The sequence below is a fragment of the Telopea speciosissima genome, chromosome 8, assembly GCF_018873765.1.
Source record: "Telopea speciosissima isolate NSW1024214 ecotype Mountain lineage chromosome 8, Tspe_v1, whole genome shotgun sequence".
Classification (NCBI taxonomy): domain Eukaryota; kingdom Viridiplantae; phylum Streptophyta; class Magnoliopsida; order Proteales; family Proteaceae; genus Telopea; species Telopea speciosissima.
This window is the reverse complement of record NC_057923.1, coordinates 1,834,143-1,856,776: the sequence shown is the minus strand read 5'-3', so window position 1 is coordinate 1,856,776 and position 22,634 is coordinate 1,834,143. Positions and strand designations below refer to the sequence as shown.

The 22,634-nt window shown below is 37.9% G+C and overlaps 1 protein-coding gene across 4 annotated transcripts in view; it reads right to left on the bottom strand.

Moving 5' to 3' along the window:
- LOC122671623 (E3 ubiquitin-protein ligase ORTHRUS 2-like) overlaps positions 1 to 22,634 on the bottom strand; it is a 31,688-nt gene that overhangs the window by 2,875 nt on the left and 6,179 nt on the right. For 2 of the 4 annotated variants that reach the window (XM_043868956.1, XM_043868957.1), the window contains exons 1-3: positions 11,863 to 12,375; positions 1,941 to 2,473; positions 916 to 1,041 (exon numbers count right to left, since the gene is read on the bottom strand). In XM_043868956.1, the coding sequence (XP_043724891.1) occupies positions 916 to 1,041; positions 1,941 to 2,473; positions 11,863 to 12,345 (1,142 nt within the window). In that variant the 5' untranslated portion in view covers positions 12,346 to 12,375. Of the gene's footprint in view, positions 1 to 915; positions 1,042 to 1,940; positions 2,474 to 11,223; positions 11,280 to 11,862; positions 12,376 to 22,634 lie in introns of those variants that run through there. The other 2 variants (XM_043868958.1, XM_043868959.1) reach the window with 2 other exon arrangements.

The window sequence follows — 22,634 nt, the reverse complement described above, 5'->3', positions numbered from 1 at the left end:
AAGTAGCTTGAATCACATATATCAAATCAAGAAGGATTGACATAACAAGATTTTTTTTTTTTAAATTATTTGAAGATTGTTAGCACATCAAGTGATCATAGTAGTCAAATCTTGTCAGTATGAATTGGATTACGAAGCATCAGTACAATCTACTTTACAAAAAACAGTCATCATTACAATTTATGCTAACTTGGGAAATATATGTTCTAACATACAACTTATATATGATGAACAGGAGCCCATATACACATGAAAAATCATGTCATGAGTCTCATGACTAAACCTGTAGAGGCCTCTGGTGGACCACAATGGCAATTGTATGCCCACAATGCCTAAGAAGAGAAGTTATTGTTTTAATATACTAACATCTTGATTGTCTAGAGTGACTCGAAATGTGCATTACAATTTGTTCACATTACTGGGAACCCATTAATTAAAGGTACGATTTTTTATAGTATCCTGACTGAATTTTTTTTCAAAAACAGATCACATGGACTCTATGACCACCCAAATGAGGGACTCATTTGGGAGAAGACACCTCACTCCTTTTGTCAATTATCAAATTTTCTGTGATCACACAAAATTAGATGAAACAGACTTATTTTGAATCATGGCCAACGATGATTGACAGATTACCATAACCAACTGGTAAGGTGGCTCAGGTAATTTTAGTCGTTAGCATCTACTAGGTCACAGAACAGTCATTTGCGAGCTGCCACAGTCAAAACCCAAAAATCCTAGTGGTTTCATGAAACAAAAAAATACATCAATTGCACAGGCCACAATTTGGTTCAATCCTACAAAAATGTAAACTTATTAGATGCCTTGTAAACAGGCAAGGACAGTTTACCCTATCTTTGCAGTTTGCACTCCTTGTGTGTACTAGCATTAAAATGAATCCAAGGTGAATCTTACCTTACAACTCTTACAGGATAACCTTTGTTGCAGCTTACTCGAAGAGCCTCATTCATAGATGAGAACTCCTGATCAAAGGATTGCTCCTTATTTGTGCGCTTATTCCCACTCAGGTCTCTTCCACCACTGCCAATCACAAAAAAAATATAAGCTCCAGTACAATAATTGGAATCAGCAATAAGAAAATAGTTACAACGAGGACCCCAAATAATTCTCAAGGAAGTTGACAATAAATAGTGTTCGAGTAAGATTTGAAAACGACATACAGAATTAGTTCTCAAACTAGTAAAATAAATTTGCAGCAAGCCCTGGAATAAAAAAATTATTTCCAATAACTGGCATAGAAGAAGCAGGAAAGGACATTATACAATGTCTTACTTTCCCTTGCAATAGAAAATTTAAACACAGAAAATGTTACCCAGTTGCATACTTGCGAGTTGCGATAAGGAGAATGCCCATCCTTTGGACATCATAGGTTTTGCAAAAATATATTAAAATGACGAGATGATCTTAACCAAAGGATTCAGTTCTTTATCAAACTGATGCAGAATTGGCAGCATTGACAGAAGCATGAAGCAATTAGCTCTCCATCTACTGCTGACATCAATCGACAACCTAAAGCCTACAATGGAGAGTTTTATGGTAAAGGATATGTTCTTTCAACAAAAGATTACAACCTAATTAAGGCACATCATTCCTCTTTGCACAATTTTGAACGATGTGATGGTAGACACCACCCTCGGTCTAGTGGTCAATCTATAACGAATGATTGCATAGATATAGGAATGGAGTCCCAATTTACATGGGGTTTAAGTTGGGAGTAGGAAGGCAATAATTTAAAGAAAATCCACAATAATTTATCTCTAACTAATGAAAAATAGTTCAGGTAACATTCACCAGGATGTCCAAGAAAGAAATAGAACGTGCATACATATATAATGACTGTAAATCTTTTAATAGGAACCAATCAAATGAACCATGCAAGTTAAGATCAATAAAGATAAGAGGAGGTTAGAGAAACGGACCTCCCTGTGTAAAGAAACCACTCGCCATTGTCCTCATCATCCTCATAGCCTCCAGACAGTGCCACTGACTGGGCACCATATTCCTTTTGCCCAGCAATCCCCGCAACATGTGGAAGATGGGTCCCCCATTGCCTGCATTCCATGCGGTCCTCCCAAGACTCCCCAACCAACACACCCTGCTTTCTCACTGGGTCATTCTCCGCAAGGATTGGTCCGAAATGATCCGGCGGGACCGTAACAAAGATCTTCCCACTACAAGCATTAGCTTTTCCCGACTTCTTTGCCCGCTCTGTTGTAAATGCTTTGTCAGGTCTGTTTTGGTTGTGTATAAAATGGTAGGATTTCAATGGTCCTCGCTGATCGGTCAAATTTGACAACTTGGCCATACGGATAGCAACAACAAGTACCGAGTTGATACGAGGCTGACTCGCAATCTTGTTGGGAATGGTGTGCCGGCACTTTGCACAGGTACGCTTCCCCTGCCCCACCCATTTTTGAAAGCACTTCAAGCAGAAATTGTGGCCACAAGGTGTCTGAAACAAAGAAATAGAGAGTTATGGCACATCCTCCGACTATAACAAGTCTGCATATAGAGTAATGTAACTAGCTTCACAGGTACACCGGCAAAATTTTGTGCATTCAAGTAGAGCCTATTTAATTGATCCCGTTTAACAGGAACATATTTTATCGAGTAAAAAAAGTATTTACTCCACAGAAAATAAATAGGTGATCAATTTCAAATTTACTTTGTTTTGGAAAGTTATTAAAAAAGAAAAAAGTTGTGATAACAATCTTGATGATGATAGAATAATCACTTATAAAGACAGCATCCGCTTTATATAGACAGATTCTTTTTCTTATCAAAACATTAGATGCTGTAGAAAACCTAGGACCTGTAACCAGTAACTTTAGAGAGGAGAAAAGAGAGAAGAGAAGATGGAAGTTGTAATGCTTGAATGCTTGAGTGTCATAATCGATCACCCAGCCCCTTTATTTATAGTAAACAGAATTACACCTTATTCCTAGTCTAATTAGGAATGAAACTTACTCTTAATCAAAGTAGGAATGACTCCTAATCAAAATAGGACTAACCCCCTTACCTATTCCTATTAGGAATTCCCATTATAACTAGGAATACCAAAATAATATAAGAAGAATAAAATTACCCCAAAAAGACCAGAATACCCCCACGCTATTCCGGAGTACATATTCCAACACTCCCCCTCAAGCTGGATTATACAAATAAGTAAACAAAGAAGATCCAGCTTGAACTAAAGAAAAAAGAACTCCAAATAATGCTAACAGATGCAAAAGTGATTTGTCAGTCGTATGCAGCTGAAAGATAAATGGCAAAGAATCTCAAAAGTAAGTTCTATAACCAAAGAACTATGCTTCCATCAAAATAAAGGGAAATTAGAGGAGTTGAAGCTCGCATAATTTTCTTATGGATGGGATATCGGAATGAAAACATCCATTGACCAGATTACACAACAGGCACAAAAGCCCCTGGTTACAGAAGTGTTTTTGAGCTAGAAGTGCTTTTTTTTTGTTTCTGTTCTCAAGAGCACCTCTGCAGGAGTAGAAAAACGTTTGGTAACAAAGCCCAAGAAGTGCCAATGTATTTGAAAGACACTCTAACAGAAGCACTTTTGGCACCTCTACAATAGCCAATGTCCATATTCTAGGGTATGAAATACACTGACTTAAACAGTCTACTCGGAAGAATGTAGGGAATTAGTGATCAAGCTTCATAAACAAAATTATATCAAAATAAAAAAAAGTAACAACTACAAATCATATCCATAAAGAAAGGTAACTAAAGTAAGAAACCTGGCTCAATTAGTAGCTCATAGGAATTGAGCTCATTCAGAACGGTTATATTTCTAATTTGCGAGTCCTTTGCACGCATTAAGCATAGAGAAAATTCTGTTCAAGCGCCTGAAAGCATCTTTGTAGATAAATTCCTTACCCACAAGTGCTTTGCTAACTCCAAAGCCTCAGCTCTCCATACACCATTGTCCAGTAAAATGTAACTATTGTTATTCGATACCACCCTTCTCCATCATTTCTACTAGTATATCAATGAACTTGTATGAGAGAAAAATTAGAGAGTGCATACAACCGGTATATGCTCTCAGGGAAGAGGACAAGGCTTATAACCATAAAGTTTGATACTTCGATGTTCAATTTCTTTCGGGATAGGATCGAACGATTAAGATTGGAATAGGCTGAGGCTGATCCTGATTCCAGCTAATTCAGATCGATCGATTTGTACTGGGTTTCTAGGGTTTGTGCATGATTCATTCTTTTAAACTATTTTCTCTTTGTGTGCACGTTCTAGATGCCCAGATCACTCTAGGAGAATCGGAAAAATTTTGTTCCCTAGGAGCAAAAGAACACTGGAAACACTCCCACGAAGTGTTACCAAACGTCTAGCCATAATGGCCCCATTTTTACTTCAACAATAAACAGAGAAATCGCTCAATCATTGAGAAATGCACAAACAACAGATACTATTGGTGCAAGAGGGGAATAGACTACAGATGATGATTCACAAAAATTATTTTCCCTGGCTCCTCAGCGATCAACCAAGCTGAGCAAATCCATAGTGCAATGTTACATGCATGATCTTGTATGTAAGAGATATGTACGATTGCATAGCTTCTAAATAGGGTTATATGTGGGTGTAGTTATCTAGTGGTTAAGTAATACATGGGTAGTTTAAGTTGTAATCATTGCACGCCTATTAAATAGGCTTAAGAGACCTTGAAGTCTTGAATGATGATTTGAAAAATCCCTAAAACTTCTCTCTAAGAAAGAGGACCGACTACTGCCAAATTACGCCACGACGTTAGGCTTCGTTTGTAAAGCCAAGCTATCCTATTAATTATCCTATTTAATCTCATTGTTTTAAGAGAAGAAATTACAAAAGGCCCTAAAGAGGAAGAGCCCAACCAGCCAGCCTAAGCATTAGCCGGAGCAACCAAGGAGACATTTGAGAGACCCCAGGACTGAACAATGGTCCTGTTCCTATGGGTGTCTTTACAAGTAGAGGGGGAACTAAAGATAGTTTTGCTTTAATTTCAAAAGAAATGGAATCCCAAATCTTTTGGAAAGGCCGAGAGATGGAAGTCCATTTTCTCAAATTACGCTCCATCCAAATATGGTTGAGAGTAGCACAGAAAGCCATCTTCCCGACCGTGTCACAAGTAGAGGAGCCAGCGAAAGTCATATCAATCCAAATCCATTCTCTAGCGAAGGGAAGAATACGCCTTCGGACAGGCCAGCATTTAAGGAGCACACCCTTCCATATTGCAGCTGCAGTAGGACAATCAAAGAAGAGATGGTTCAGGTCTTCATCATTGTTCCAGCAGAGGCAGCAAGCACGAGGAACTGAGATCTAGCGGCTACGAAGAAAGGCTTGAGTAGGGAGACAATTGTTGAAAACTCTTCAGGCTGTAAAGCAATGCCTAGGAATGTGATGCTTGAACCAAAGGAGCCTGTGCCAAGGGACCAAGGGGCCTTTTAAGCGAATTAAATTCCAAGCAGCCTTGGAAGAGAAGGAGCAAGAGCTGTTGGAGTTCCAATTGACATAATCACCTCTTGAGGCAACCCTTCTAGTGACCAGATGGAGGTCATTCCAGATAGGAGTGAGGATAGGACCAGAGATGGGGGGAGCCCAGCCATTGTGGTCTAAAATATCAGCAACCAATGAAAGCCTATGTAAGCCTGAGGAGTAGATGGATCTGGGGGTAACCCGATGAAGCAGAATTCCCATAGGGTGCCAGTTGTCAAGCCAGAGGTAGGTAGACTAACCATCACCAATGGTAGAGCGAATGACTTGAAGAGCCAAATGACGGCTGGCAATGATTTTCTTCCAAACCCAAGAAACATCGGAACCCACAGAGGCCGTCCAAATGGAATCATGGCAAAGGCGGCCCGAGTAGATCCAATCAACCCAAATGCTCTTCTTTTTTTAGGCTATCTTCCAGAGGAGCTTGAAGATACCAGCTGAGTTCACTTCTTTGATACACCGAATGCCTAGACCTCCTTCCTTCTTGGGAAGGCACACTGCAGCCCAACTCAACGGATGAAGAAACCTGGAGGAGTCAGAGCCCTTCCAAAGGAATGAAGCCATAAGAGCTTCCATGGCCTTGATAGTAGATTGAGGGAGACCATAGATACCCGACCAGTAGATATACGAGGCTTCGAAGGCCATCTAATGAGGGTTAGCTTTGCCGGCATACGAAAGAAGCTTGCTTTTCCATAGCTGAAGTCTCTTACGGATCATGTCCAACAAAGGGGTGCGTGATGAGCGAGAAAGTCTAGCGGTGATCAAAGGAATCCCCAAGTATTTGACGTAACCGACCTTCGATGAAACCAGAGATGGCTAGGAAAGTTGCTTTGTCGGCCTCGTAACTCCAGCAAAGAAGACGAGGGACTTGGATGGGTTGATGCACAAACCTGAGAGCTCATTGAATTGCTGGAGACAAAGTAAAATAGTCTCTAAGGAGGCAAGCGAAGCCTTGGAGAATATCATCAAGTCGTCTGCAAAGGCCGGTGGGTGAGCTTGAGCCCTTTACACTTGGGCATAGGAGAGATGAGTGCTGTGGTCGGTCTGAAAGCTGGATCTGCCTGGAGAGGATTTCCATGGCAATAGTAAACAAGTAGGGGGAAAGAGGGCATCCTTGCCGAATCCCCACATCAGCTCCAAAGTACCCTGCCGGACTGCCATTAACTAAGACTGAGAACTTTGGGGAAGAGATGCAAGAGCTAATCCAGTGAACAAAGGGAACAGGAAACCCCATCTGAGTCAACACTTGAGCAACGTAGTCCCATCTAAGAGAATCAAAAGCTTTGCGGATGTCGATCTTCAGGAGTAACGAAGGAGAGTGATTCTTCCTATCAAAGCCTTTGACAATATCATTACAAAGAAGAATGTTATCAGAGATGTTCCTGGATTATATCTTTTTATTTAATACCCTATTTTATCCCGTCTTCCCTATTGTGTAGTTGTGTACGTATTAATTAGTATCAGAGCAGGTCTTGAAAGCTTCCGCACTTACCACGTATATTATGTCTCTCTTCAAGAAGAAGCGGAGATGGCGTCCAGATTCAAGATACCTTGCCAATTTGGCAAGGGTAAAGCAACTTGGGAAGAGTTTGAGGTTATCCTGTGTGTGTGTTTTCTAGATGCCCAGTTCACTCTAGGAGAACAGGAAAAAATTTGTTCACTTGTAGCAAAAGAACACCAGAAACACTCCCACGAAGTGTTACCAAACGTCTAGTCATAATTGCCCCATTTTTACTTCACCAATAAACAGAGAAATCACCCAATCATTGAGAAATGCACAAACAACAGATATTATTGGTGCAAGAGGGGAATAGACTACAGCTGATGATCCACAAAAAAGTCTATATTCCCCGGCTCCTGAGCGATCAACCAAGCCAAGCCAATCCATAGTGCAATGTTACCTGCATGATCTTGTATGCAAGAGATATGCATGATTGCATAACTTCTAAATAGTGTAATACGTGGGTGTAGTTATCTAGTGGTTAAGTAATATGTGGGTAGTTTAAGTTGTAACCATTTGTATGCCTATTAAACAGGCTTAAGAGGGAATGATACGCGACTTAAATGATGATTTGAATATCCCTAAAACTTCTCTTTGAGAAAGAGGACTGGTTACCGCCAACTTACGCCACGACATCAAGCTTCATATGTAAAGCCAAGCTATCCTATTAATTATCCTATTTAATCTCATTGTTATCCATTGATTATATCTTTTTTATTTAATTCCCTACTTTATCCCTTCTTCCCTCTTGTGTACGTATAAATTGGTATCAAATCAGGTCTTGAAAGCTTCCACACTTACCACATATTTTATTGTCTCTCCTCAAACAGACGCGGAGATGGCGTCAAAATTCAAGACACCTTGCCAATTTGCCAAAGGTTATCTCTATCTAAGGCAACTTGGGAAGAGTTCGAAGGTTATCAAGCAATAATTTCTGGGTTATTTTAATTTTTATTTGTACCTTATCTCCCTTGGGGACAAGGCCAATTTTAAGAGGGGTGGAGTTAGGATCCTCTCCAATGACATTGAAGAGGATCTCTCCAACTACCTTCTCCTTATGCCACGTTTCCGATCCATTCATGGAGAGAAATCTTTATTACCTCTATTATTTTTCTTTTTTTATTCTTTTTCCTCTCTCCCTCTTTTACAATTTATAAGAATTCATTAAACATCATTTGCACTCAAATAGGTAACTAACACTTTTTGGGGGTGTAATATACTCCTCCTAACTATAATCATGACCCAACTGTTTAAAGCTTTACCTAGAAATCGTTAAAAGTTTAATTTGAAAGCTTTGACGAGACAACTTAACCTGGTTTGAGGTATCGGTATCGCATATCACCAATCCTGATACTGTGCCAATACAGTATTAGTGAAACGGTTCAAACAATGGGTAAAACAAAAAAAAATTTTTAAAAAAAGCAGTTATTAAAGAAAATCACGAATAAACTAGTCCAATAGGATCGATCCGTGTCAATATTGTATTGGTATCATATCGGTTTTGCAGGTGATCGATACCTGATCCAACACAAGTGACCAATACCCGATCCGATACCGTAAACTAAAACCATGTTTTTCATATGTCATGTTGACACACTGTTCTTATGCTTTCTTTGATATTAGTTAAATATCAACGCACAACAATAACCTAAATCATCAAAAGTTCGATCTCCTTTTATCACCATGAGTTCCACAAATCATTCTCGAATAAAGAAGCGCCCAAATTCTGGGTTGCTGTTATCACTTGTGCATGTAGGAATCTGATATTTCTAGGAACCTCCTTCATCATCCAGGACTCTCGGGTCCTTTTCTCTTTCTTCTTTTGAAGTAGCTAAATAGTCCAGGGTTTACACAAATTCTTGACCCTTTGAACTCCATTTCCAACTCTGGTTTGCGGATACAATAGGAATTCCTCTCGGACAGCAACTATACTTTATTCCAGATTAGACTTCTTATACTACCCGAGTCCTTCCTTTTTGAAAATGATCTTCGGTATACACGAAAGAAAAAGAAAAATGATGACTGCAGAGATATTTGAGAGAAATAGAGAGAGATTCAAATTGGTCGGATTTATTGTTAAGAATAAAATCTGAAGAGTATCGATAAGCTATCTAATGTTCTTCATCATGCATGGAGAGTGATCCCTACATAATATACTCCAGGGAGGAATTCAAACCAATCTTATAGAAAAAATCATGTCATCCAAATTTAATTCTCTTGGATCATCACCAATAGTTTCTAGACCATCAAAGAAAATGTGGGAACTTAAATGAGAACGATTAGTCCATTAGGTGATGACAAATCAAATTAAATAGAAGCTCTGAGTCCTACATAAAAATTATCCCATGGAAGGAAACAAAGTGCAATCAAAGAAACAAACGGCATTCACATGACACGTACAAGTATACGGAAATATATTGATGCAGCACTTACAGCGTATTTTGCAAAACACGACACAGACGCAAAAAGGTAAAGAGATAGGGAGAGAAGGAATGGAAGTTGCATGGAGAGGCAAGGTGCGAGAGAGAGAGAGAGAGAGAGAGAGGGAGATTAGATTCATGGAGATTCTATCATTATCTTAGTTACCTATTTGAGTGCAGTGATGTTTAATCGATTCCTATAAAAAGAGTGGAGGAGAGAAAAAAGGAAAAAAGAAAATTATAATAATAGATGTAACGGAGGTTTCTCTCCATTAATGGATAGGAAACATGGCATAAGGAGAAGGTAGTTGGAGAGGCCATCCTCTTCAATATTGTTGGAGAGGATCCAAAGTTTGGAATGTTACGTGCATGATCTTGTATGTAAGAGATATGCATGATTGTATAACTTCTAAAGAGTGTTATACGTGGGTGTGTAGTTATCTAGTGGTTAAGAAATACGTTGGTAGTTTTTTTTTTTTTTCGAGGGGTTGAAAAATACGTTGGTAGTTTAAGTTGTAACCATTTATACACCTATTAAATAAGCTTAAGAGGAAATGATACGAGATTTGAATGATGATTTGAATCCTTAAAACTTATCTTTGAGAAAGAGGATCGGCAACCGCCAAATTACGCCAATACGCCGAGCTTCATCTATAAAGCCAAGCTTATTTAATCACATTGTTAAGCAATGATTATCTTTACGTTCGTATCATGGAAAGAATAGTTATGCAACAATTTAAATGTTTGGGGCTGAGACCAAACCTGTACAGATTCCAGACCGATTCCAACCCTAATCATAACCACTGTGTGATCACAATAATAAAAGTTATTTATAGAGATTGGTATTATGTCTGAATCCGAGCTAGAAAACAGGATTATGTTTTTCTTCACCGATGGTGTGGAAAAACTTCCTTAATGCTGAATGTCATCGTTTTCCCATCTCCTATAATTAAAAATCAAAAATACCCTTATCAAATCTAATAAAAGAGCTCAGACCCCAGTACCAGAAACGTGAACCCAACCAAAAGCAAGCTCCAGCAGTGATGACTAACAATAAATGACATATCCACCTAGATACTTGATGGGACCGTCGAAGACTTCTTTCTTGCCCATCCACATCGAACCACCAAAAGATAAGAATCAAGCAACTACAATACCATATCATCATGACCTCCGAGGTCTCTCATTATCCTACCAGTGTAAGGGTACTACGAGTCTTGCGTGACAGTGAGGTAACCGTCTCTGCGCTCCCCCAAGTGAGGTAACCGCCACTGCGCTCCACCTTCACCTTTTACTACGGGGAAAGCGAAAAAGAAAAAAGATTTGTGACCCTTTCCGTCTATCACTCTTTAACTAATTTTCTTTTTCATTATTTCCGTTAGAAAACGAAATTGAACAAGAATTGGGGGAAAAAAAGATTGGAACCCCTTACCCTTTCTGTTTTAACTTTACCAAAAGGGAGGGAAAAACGAGAAAGCCTGAACTTCGAGGCTTCGGCAGAGAGCAGGACCTCCCGGAAAGCTTGTTTCCTTCACCTTCGAAATTAGGGAAACCAAAAGCCTGGGCAAACAAGGGGAGTAGATATCGGCTGTGTAATAAACAGTCTAGCATGTCACACAGAGAGGTTACAAATAAACTTCAAATAGACCATCTCTCGCAATAGAAAATGGCAGCTCTATTAAGAAGATAAAACCAAGCGTGAATATGTAAACAAATCTATGGAAAACATTCTTTCGCTCCACAGTTTGTTTTGACAGTGGAAAATGTAACAGAGGATCATCAACAAACCAGCGTAAAGGAACTCCGTCAATTAATAAAGGCAACAACCGATAGAGAAACTCACGTTTTCTTCGATTATATTAGAAAAGAGTGCGCAGAATGAGGCTCTCATAGATAGAAAAATCAATAAATAATAGATGAAAATAGTCCCGGAAAACAGGACGTTTTGTGAAAAACCATTAACGCCTAATGTAAACAACCGACTAAAATCGACGGTGCGAAACCGAAGAATCTATAGATCAAAAGTTACCAAATATAAATGCAGAAAAATCCCAGCCCACAAAACTGACCGAAATTCACATACATAAACCACAATTAGATGACCAAATGCCTCTGCATCCGAAACGAACACAAGCTTTCATGTTTCGATCATCAAAAAAAAAAAAAAAAAACTAAAACCAGTGAAGAGAAGGCCAAAGGTTTCGTGCACGACCGCCCACGTCCATGGTGGCTTTCACCGTCGGATGGACAGCGAGTGCATAATACCAAATTTGCCCCCTCACTGGACGAAGGGCACGGTGCACGACAGTGTATTTCCACGCCCGTGTTAAAAAAAAAGATAATAAAACAACCTTTACTGTGTAAATCTTTGAAATCGGAGCATTCAGCATATAGATGAGGGAAAAATAAATAAATAAAGATACTAACCGTAACAGGTCTTTCCAGCAACTGCATACAAAAGGAGCAGTTCAAGCTTTCATCAAGGAGGCCGAGGACATCATTCTCTCCGCTACTTTTACTCTTCTTGGACTTGGACTCATCGATATGCGGCGAGCTTTTAGACATAAGCTCCTGCCGTTTCTTGGCCTTCTCCTGCTCCGTCAGAGATTCATCGGCTTCGATAGCTCGAATCGCAGCGATCAGTTCACCGGAAGTTGCAGAATCGCCGGATACTAAAGAAACTCCAACGATCGGTGCCGGAAAATCGCCGGCGGTCGGAACACAGTCTGGACATTCCCATTGAACAGCAGAGGCTAGGGTTTCAGGACGAACGGATAGACAACTGAGATGCCAAGGAGTAGCGCAAGTGATGCAGATGAGCTTATCGTCATCTGCGGGCTTTTTTTCGCACAACATGCAAATGCCACCTGCGTCGCAAGGGAGCTGTTGTCGACGCTGCGCTTCCGCCATTGACGAAGCGAACTAAGCCAAGAGGAAGACAGCTAATATCAGAAGCACAGACGACAGAATGGCGATCGTTTTACAGTTGTGGGTTTTTAAAGTAGAGAAACGGCGAGGGCGGGTTTTTGAAATGACATTTTCGGAGTCCGGACGGGTTTTGAATTTCCCTCTTTACATTAAAAGGGAAAAAAAATTTTGGGAAGTTTCAGGTATAGAAATATAAGATAAGATATGCAAGAAAGTCCATTAAAACCAAGAGTTTTTACCACTTACGGCGCTCCTAGGCCTAGGGGCTATGGGTGGTAAAAAGAGTGACAGGGCTTTTGTTCTCGCATTGTCCAAACTACCCTTGCTCTCATATCCCTTTTCCGATTTACCACAAACAGGGATGACACTGTGAATTCCCCTACGGTTAAAGGTATCCTTATCATAAATATGTAGAATTGTGCCTCCTAAAAGGATTATGGGAAGTAGTTTTCTCTCCCGGTGTGTGGCGTGTTTATCTCTCTCCTCCTTAAAATAAGAGGGTAGAGATGTCTTTTTTAATGGGGGAGGAGAGAGATAGACTCATGGAAGTGCTGCCATAGGCCACACTCCCAAAAAGAGAATTTTCTCCCAAAGATTATTCCAGAACAAATGGGCAATATTTAGGAGAAGTGTGCCGACGATGAGCAAAAGCAAGGTTATTAGATATTGAATGAAACCCTAGCCAGAACCACATGTGCAAATTTTCTTGCATGTGGCTTGTCCATGATAACTTCTTCGGATTTGTGTGAATTGGCAGACTAATCACTAAGTGGGGATGCTCCCTCCAGCATGAGCGAACCTTTTTGAAACAAGCAAGTCCTTCCGCCCTAATTGATCTACAACCTTATTTGAGATACGTATTTTGTGAGGTTAGTTATCATATCACGATTCGTATCACCATCGATTGGCATTAGATACGGTGATACTTAATAATACGTATTGGCCAAAGAATAGTTTGTTTCTTAATTTGCATCGGATACTAGTCCTACATAAGTCGATACCATTCGATCTGCATCGATATCGACAATGACTGATACAGGCATTGATATCGATGTCTAAAACCTTGTTCCCATACCCAGGTGAAGACCAATGCATCTTAAAACATTAGGTTGCACTTTGGTCCATTATTCTATGGTGCGGTTCTATTCTTGTGTTAAAGTTTTGCGTGCAAATATTTATATTAATATATCTATTTTATATATCTACTTCATTATTTTGTAATATAATAAAATAATTTTTATATATAAATAACCCTTTGTAATAAAATCGAGTTAAACCTTAACACAAACCCCAATATGTTGAAGAAATAAGAAAAAGAAAAAGAAAAAAAAAAAAAAAGTAAAACTAAAACTAAAACTAATGGCTACTCGTCATGCTTCGATGTCAATGGATATGCGCAGGTACATTTCTACTTGAAAAAATATGCAAACGAACATCATGTGTATAATTGATGGTACATTTGTAATTTTTTACGATATTGAGTTCAATTGTAGTTCATGTGAAGCAATACTTATTTGCGATGATTTTAAAGCAAAGCAATTTAATGAATAGTTTTGGACAAATTTGTTTGTTTCATTGTCTAAGTTTAGTTCATGATAGATCTTTACTTACTTGACTCAAAGTTTTGCTCGTAATGTAAAACATCTTATAGCTCAATGTACGGCTATTTACTGAATTACTTGTTCAGTATGTGAATCGTTTAATAGAAGTTTGAACTTTCAATCAATAGTCAATTAGTCATCATGTTAAATTCAAATAGTTAATAACGGTATCCACAGTGCAAAACAATGATCTAATTCGTTACTAAACTACTTTAAGTGTTATATGGAATACGGACTACAAAAAAACCAAGTAGTTGAATATAAAGAACAACGATCTAGTTCGTTATTGAACTACTTAAGTGTTATAAATAAAAATCACGTTGAACATATTATGGGAATAATTGACATAAATTCATCTAAATCCCTTTTTTTCTTTTCCTGTTGTTACTTAAGCCGTATTGCATGATATTGTGGCAAAGAAATTATAGTTTTACTTACGTCGAAATATTATGGATTCTTGCTAATATGATTTGTCTTAACAAAAGGAATATAATGATGAATCACATAAAGATGTAATATAAAGAGTATAGGATAAATTATCAATCACCCCTTAGTTTTCAATCGAAACTCAGATCACCCTTTGGTTTTTGAAAAAACTCAAATCACCTCTTAGTTTAGATCCCAAAATGATAAATTAGTCCCTAACGTTAGTTTTATGCTGTTAAATGATGATGTCAACCAATCAAATCAATTTAAATTCCTAAACTACCCTTGACATCCAAACATAAATCTTGAAGGGTAGTATTGTAAATTTAATTCTAATGGTTTAGTACAAAGGTCAAATAGTCCTTTTCACACCAATAACTAACAGTAGACTAACACCGTTACTATAGAGGAGGTAATTTGAGTTTTTTCAAAAATCAAGAGATGATCTGAGTTTTGATTGAAAACCAGGGGGTGATCTATAATTTACCCAAGAATATATAATCATGTTTAGGGAAAGAGATCGCCAAAATGACAAATTAGTCCCTAACATTAGTTTTATGCTGTTAAGTGATGATGTCAACCAGTCAAATCAGTTTAAATTCCTAAACTACCCTTGACATCCAAGCATAAATCTTGAAGGGTAGTATTGTAAATTTAATTATAATGTTTTAGTACAAGGGTCAAATAGTCATTTTCACACCAATAATTAACAGCAGACAACTAATAGTAGACTAACACCGTTACTATAGAGGGAGTAATTTGAGTTTTTTCAAAAACCAGGGGATGATTTGAGTTTTGATTGAAAACCAGGTGATGATCTATAATTTACCCAAGAATATATAATCATGTTTAGGGAAAGAGAACGCCACTCGATCACATAGCTCACACCCTTGTGTTAGGGCGCAAGGACGACGTGTCTGGCGCGATTAGGTGGTGTTCTTTCTCCCTTATGTTTAATATAAGGAGAAGCTACAATATAAGAGTGCTCTCACATTGCTCATTTTCTCTATACTTGCTACTATATCTTATATAATATTAACATATGGAAAATAAAGTAATATTAATAGGTACTTATGGGTAGTTTGGGTAATTCATATAGTGATATCTTAGTGAAATATCAGGTTTGGGTTGCCAGTGTAACAGAGCAATCTTGGAAAAAATCCCTAAAATGTAAAGTGACTACACATGAACATTGACAAAACTAAAATGTAATATTAATAAAAATTTCCTAATATCAGGTTTAGGAAAGGGACTATCTTAGTGAAATATGAGGTTTAGGTTGGTTTTATTAGGCGATACTCAATAGAAAACAGGTCAAAATAAAATATTAATATTAATAAAAATTTCCTAATAAAACAAAACTAATGCATGAACATTGACAGTGACATACATTACATCACTCGAGGACAGGATCCATGAAAATCTGAAAGGGTTGTGATTGATTGCCAACAGTTGGATTTTAACCTTTCTCTTGGTAATAAATTGAAAGAAATCTCATTAAATGATTATTTTATTCTTATTTGTTTTTGGTAAAATCTCATTAATGATTATTAATGACACCCTATACAGTTATTGCATGGAGTTATTTATGGTATAAAACATTTAACACAATTTTCATCTATATATCTATTATACTTGAATGGCTACCTAAAAAGTACATCGTGGGCAAGTCCATCCAAGTCTTACCATGGTTTGAGGTATCGGTATCTTATCGCCAAATACGGGTGATATGTGTCAATTTTTCATGTAATCGATCCTGATACTGTGTCGATGTCGTGTTGATGAAATGGTACGAACGAGAGGTAAAATGGTAAAAAAAACAACAACCAAATTTTAAAAGAGTTACATGGGTAAGTATGTCTAATACAACCGATCCGTTCAGGAGAAGACGATTCTGTAGGTGTTCATGATTCAATTGTGGAACAACTAGCTCGAGGAGAATCGTTTTCATCCCAGCGACATCAACAGATAAGGCAGTAAGGAAGACCAATATTGGAAACTACCGTGGTCACATTACCCAAAAAAAAGAAACTAGCGTGGTCGGAGAAGATGATCATTTATTCTGATGAGACACGTGGTGGTTTCGTATTGAGGGTAGAGAGCGTTTCATTTCAACCATCACACCCGACTTCTTTGAGTAACAGCCATTTACACTGGCAATAAATTCCTCTGTCCAGGCATTTAGTCACTTCAATGCCCATCAATGCTTAACATGTGACAACCAATAATATCTTCTCAAATCATGCAATTCAATATGAGAACGAATGCATTTGATTCGTGCAGTTAGACCTCCTTATCTCTTGTCGGTTACAACGTCTACACTTAGTGCTCCACAAACGTATACATTTAGTGCTTATCAATCACCAATTGTGGTCATCGGCTACAATCTTCCTCATATTATAACTCTATGTGCTAGTGAAACTCTACAATCTTTTCATAATCCATCTCTAATAATGACCAGTGGTTACAATATTTCACACTATGTAATTCTGCGTGCGAATAAAGCTAAAAGAGCATCAAGTGGGCAGCGGTTACCATCAAACAAGGGGTCTCTGTTTTACAAGTACTTCAAGCATTATTTCTTTATGGGATCGCCTAATCTCTTTAAGTACAACTCGTGCTTTCAATTGGTTAGTCTTCGGTGATTTAAGTTCTTATCTATCATAGCAATAAAAGAAAGGTGACAAAAAATTCCCAATGAAGCAAAACTGACAATCCAGATTGTCAAGCCCACCGCTCCAATGTCCATAGTGGTTCTACCAAGTGTGAAGGATAGGTTTAATATATCTTATTGTTTTGTTAGCTGGACTTCCAATTCGTTATAGGAATATTAATGGTTGTGTTCATTCCCTATCTTGGAAGTCTCATCTATGATATGTAAGATAGAGCCATATTATTCTCCTTGGTTTAACCTATATGTTTTTAAAACCTTGTGTAACACATGACTTCTATATGAATAAAATTTCCTTCTATAAAAAATCTAGGGGTTCTTTTTATATAAAGTCACTAATACTTAGATATCTTTGTGTCAAATCGAACCTTGATCTTAATTGAACATATCCTCATCTGGAAGTTATAATTGGATCAAGTTCGGATAAAATTTATGTCAATAACTAATCCATTAATAATTATGCGCATCCCGATGTTCATTATTTAGTAAAACTATTAAAGTCTGTTGTTTTTTTTGGGGGGGGGGGGGGGGGGGGTAAGGATTAAAGTTTATTGGTTAGGATGGTAGAAGTTGAAACATGGTCAATGTAGGATTTTAAAGATCGTATAATAGAATCATTTTGGTCAAATTGATGCTATGTGATACTTTAAATAATTCAAGTATATTTCTCAACATTCTATATCATTTGCTATCTAGCGATGATTGAAATTAATTATGCTTGCGCATTTTAGACTGGGCATATAAGTCATTCTAAACCCTCCTCTCTCTTTTTTGCCTTTGCCGTAATGGTTAATTTTGTTTCATTCTTTGGCTACAAAGTGTCATATTTTGTTTCAATAGTCATAAGAGGAAAACATATTTACTGAGAATTGCCTTCTTTAAAATCTAGTGTTGTTAGTATGTTTTATCCACTTTGGACAAAAATATGCATAGGAATTAATGATTTGAACAATTTTTTTTAATTAAATTTATTAAAAAAAACACAAAAAAAGTAACTAAAAAATATGATGCTTTATTAAACATAACTAATAATTATTTTTATTTGGTTATTACAGACAATCATTTCATATATAAAATTCACAAAAATTACTGGAAATATTTTCATTTGAAGACTAAAACCAAAGCATACAACAATGAAAAGTTACAACTAAAATGTTTCAGAGGCTTGCAAGTTTCGATGGGTAAACCAACCAATACTAGGCCTATCTTACTTTCGCATTGTTTTGAACATTGAATGTACCCTATATGGCAAGTATTTGGGTTTAAATTCTATCATGATTATTAATTATACTATTAATCGTATAGTTTTAAGAATATGTAGTTACATAACAGATTGTGAATAGTGGCATCAAAGCACTCTCCGAGCGCCTTGTCATAGATGTCGATACATCTTACAACGCTCTTATTGGTTGTCCCCAAAAAATAGCAGATAATGTCACGGTAAATGCAACCGTGTCATAGTTTACATTTGAACGATTCAATTAAATCTGTTGTTGTTAAGCATATGTCTATTGACCCAACACAGAATATCAACTCTCGATGCTTTTTTTAAACGGAATGGTCTCTTTGTTTATCTAGGGTTGCATGTAATTAGGAAAGTCTTAAATGTTATCTTCCTTCTTTAGATTCTTGTATATTGGAATTAGAGTTGTAGGAGAATGCGAACCAATAAATAGGGTGTCACTACGTGCGATAACTTGTATTAAATTTCTTGCATCTTTGTTCATACATGGAAGTCTTAAAGCAAGAGTTTGTGGGTGGAAAAATTACTATTGAGATAGAGTTGCCTACTACGGCAAATATTATAACTCAGTGTACAAAATGCTCTTCCTTTGAAAAGAATTTAATGCCGACTAACGCTAACTAAGATTCAATAACTGATCGTGTCATGGATGAGAAAGATTCCACTTCTAAATGAGTTGGGACCAGTCTCTTGCAGGTTTGCTACTAAATAAGCATTTTCTCGATCTGCTGATGGGTAACCAGGGAAGCTTTCAATCAACTACTAATATGGAATATTTAATGTAAACACTCGGGCATTCATATCTAATGTTTTTTCTCCTTTTTGTCCTGTAGAATTAAGGAGTCAGTTTAGAGGTCTTCATCCTGATCTTATTTGATTTGGTGGCGTGCAAATCGCTGGTTAGAGATCAACTTCCTTTATCTAAGACTTAAATAGTCCTAGCTAGAGAAATCCTCTCAAGAACTTAACAACTTGGGAGAAGGAGAACTCCTTTAAAGCAGTAACACAATCTATCAAAGAATTTGTGTTAAGCATATATCTATTGACCATTGGACATGCATCGGGATGGCTCTCATTCATGTGCATTTTGCATCCTAGCTATTGGTTGAAATTGGTCATCAACAAATGGTTGTTGAATTCACCTTTGGAAGAACCCAACCTAATTACCTTACAAAGAAAGAGAGGCCCATCGACATGCTAATTTAGCTCGTCTCCAGGGAGACGTGAGCCCAGGCTGCCAGGGGGCATTTAGCGGTTGAGCTATGCCGCACATATCTTGGCGCACGCCTAGGGATGTGTGTGGCATAGCCCAACGACTGGCAGTGCCCTGGGCATTCCCTGTTCCCTAGAGACGATCCTGATCCTCGACATGCATGTTTGTTCAGGATGGTTGAGTATAGTTTATAATAATTTAAGAGGGAAGTGGTACTTCGCATTCTTGGACAATAAAAACAACTATTTTTATCGTCGGAGGCTTCTAAATCTAGTTTTCTATTGCATATTCATTGTCCAATATGCAATGGTGTTCTACTTCAACACCTTCGTATTTTAATCCTCTCCAATTCCTAAAGTGTGGTAGTGCGGTAGTACTCGGTGGAGATGTCGATATTTGGCAGCTATTGCATCCAACGGTCAGAGCTCTTTGACATGGACCGTTGGATGCAACAACTGCCACACTTTAAGGAATTGGAGAGAATTATTTTCCCCTACACCCGAGGCCTTGAAGCAATGCCCTTTCGTCCATAACCTAACCATAGAGAAATACTTTCGAACGATCGACCTATCCGACGATCGAGGAAGGCAAAAGCTCTGAGAGTGGTCTCCATGTCACTTCTCCGGCTTAGGTGAGACGAAAGAGGGGAAAGGGCGGGAAAGTTCCCCTTCATTTAATCACAGCCATTCGATTAAGATGTGGGCAATCCAACCCTTCATAATTTCCTTAATTTTTTTTTACTTCTTCTCTGGTCTCGTAGACATTCTTTCATAACTGTAAGCTGTAAAAACCCAATCCATCGTAAACCTTCCGAACTTATTTTTCTATTACCCTATCGTTTCGTCTGCACTCAACAATCCCATCCCATTCAAACGGCATTGAAATCCTGCGGGGCGGACGAGACACGCGAGCCATGGCCATGGCCATGAACTCCTTCGAAGAAACCTTACGGAGAGCTCTGACCGACAAGCAAGCTGCCGTAGACGCTCAAGGGAACGCTGTCAGGAATCTGAAGGCTTCTGATGCAGCCAAGACGGAGATCGATGCAGCAGTGGAAGCCCTAAATACATTGAAGCTGGAGAAGTCTTTCATTGAAAAGCAGCTTCAAGATGCCATCATTGGCAGCAGTAGCGCTGGCGCTCTCAGCAGGGATGCTTTCCGTCAGGCAGTTTTCAATACGTTGGAGCGGCGTCTATTCTACATCCCATCTTTCAAAATTTATCGAGGTGTTGCTGGTCTCTACGATTATGGTCCCCCTGGTTGTACGGTTAAGGCCAATGTCCTTGCTTTCTGGCGTCAAGTAAGCCCTTCTCCCACCCTCGCCAATCCATGGAATCGTTTACTTACTATTCAGTTCTTTGCGACCATATTAATTTTGGAAATGTGTATATCAAATACATGAATAAATTGTCTATTTATGATAATGATTGTATGAACTTGACCGTTTGACGGGCTGTGGTTGTCCATAGATTTTCAACTTAAATTTTCACGAATTTGGACAGAATTTTGAGTTTTTCATATGGTCATCACATTGTGTGTGCTCTCGAATGTTAGTTTTGGGATACTAATGTGAATGTCTGTATTATGTGTGCAATGAATTTGATCACATGAGAATATTGAATGATATACTATGAGTTGTTTGTGGACAAGATTTTCATTGGTAGTTTTTCAATTGGTTTCTAGACCTTAGCGGTCCTTATCGTTGCAGCTAGACATTATAGGTTTTGGTGTACCAACGGTTGATTTCCCTCAAATTATATATGAGAGAGATTTGGATATGGTGCCACGTTTTGCAACATGTGTACAAAATTTTCAAAAATTTTAATATGTATTAATATTTATTTTCTAAATGTTTTGGAAACGTTTTGAGATACCCAATAAGAAGTTCAGATTTTCTGTATGACATTTCGACAAACCTGGGTTGTGTGATTATTTTTCTAGAAGTTTGTCATGTGATAGTGTTAAGTGGAGAGATCAAGTCGATGATTGAATACTGTAAATTTGGGAGGAATGAGAGTTATATCTACTTGTGATGTACTTATTGGTAAATGAATTTAATTGAGAATTGTTGACATTATCTAATAAGCATCTGTGGTGGATTTTCCCATTGAGATCATACCTTATCTGAGTATCAGTGGCTGTGTGTTTTATATGTGGCATGATTTATTAGAGACAGAGAGTCTCATTAATTAATAACAACAGCAACAAACAACAACTCAGCCTTATCACAACTAAATGGGGTTAGCTACATGGATCCTTGCCCTTCAATCAGCTATTTTCGAAGTCATACTTGATACAAGGTCTAAGCTATGCATGTCGTTCCTCACCACTTCTCCTAAGGTCATTTTAGGTCTGCTCCTGGTCCTTCTAGTCCTTTCAATCTGAATCAAATCAGTCCTCTGTACTGGAGCATCCAAAGGCCTCTGTTGAACATGGTCATGCCACCTCAAACGACTTTCTCTCCACTTCATCCATCCTATTTTAGTTCTCTGTGAAACATCATCCTCTATATCACTTCTTTATTTATGATTAAACCTAAATACCTAAAAAATCACATTGCGGAATCTCCCTCTCATCAATTTTCACCACCTCATTATCCGCCTTAGTGTAACCAAAGTTACATACCATATACTCCGTCTTCGTTCTACTTATTTTAAAACCTTTTGATTCCAAGGTTGTTCTCTATAATTCCAACTTGGCGTTAATCCCTGCTTTTATCTCAGCCACCAAAACAATATCATCTGCAAAAGGCATACACCAAGGAACTTCATCTTGAATGTCTTTGGTTAAATCATCCATGATAAGCATAAGCAAATAAGGGCTTAAAGCTGATCCTTGGTGTAACCCATTTGTAATTAAAACTTCACTACCTTGACCTCTCACAGTTCTTAATGTCACCACACCATCATACATATCTTTAATTATATCTGCATATTTACTTGAAACATTTCTCTTCTCTAGTACTTTCCAGATTAACTCTCTAGGGATTCCGTCATAAGTTTTTTCTTGGTCAATAAAGACCATATGGAGATCCTTCTTGCAGACTCTAAATCTTTATTATTTTGTATTATAAAGGGGATAAGAGAGCATCGTTTTTAAAAAGGGAAGAGAGGAGGA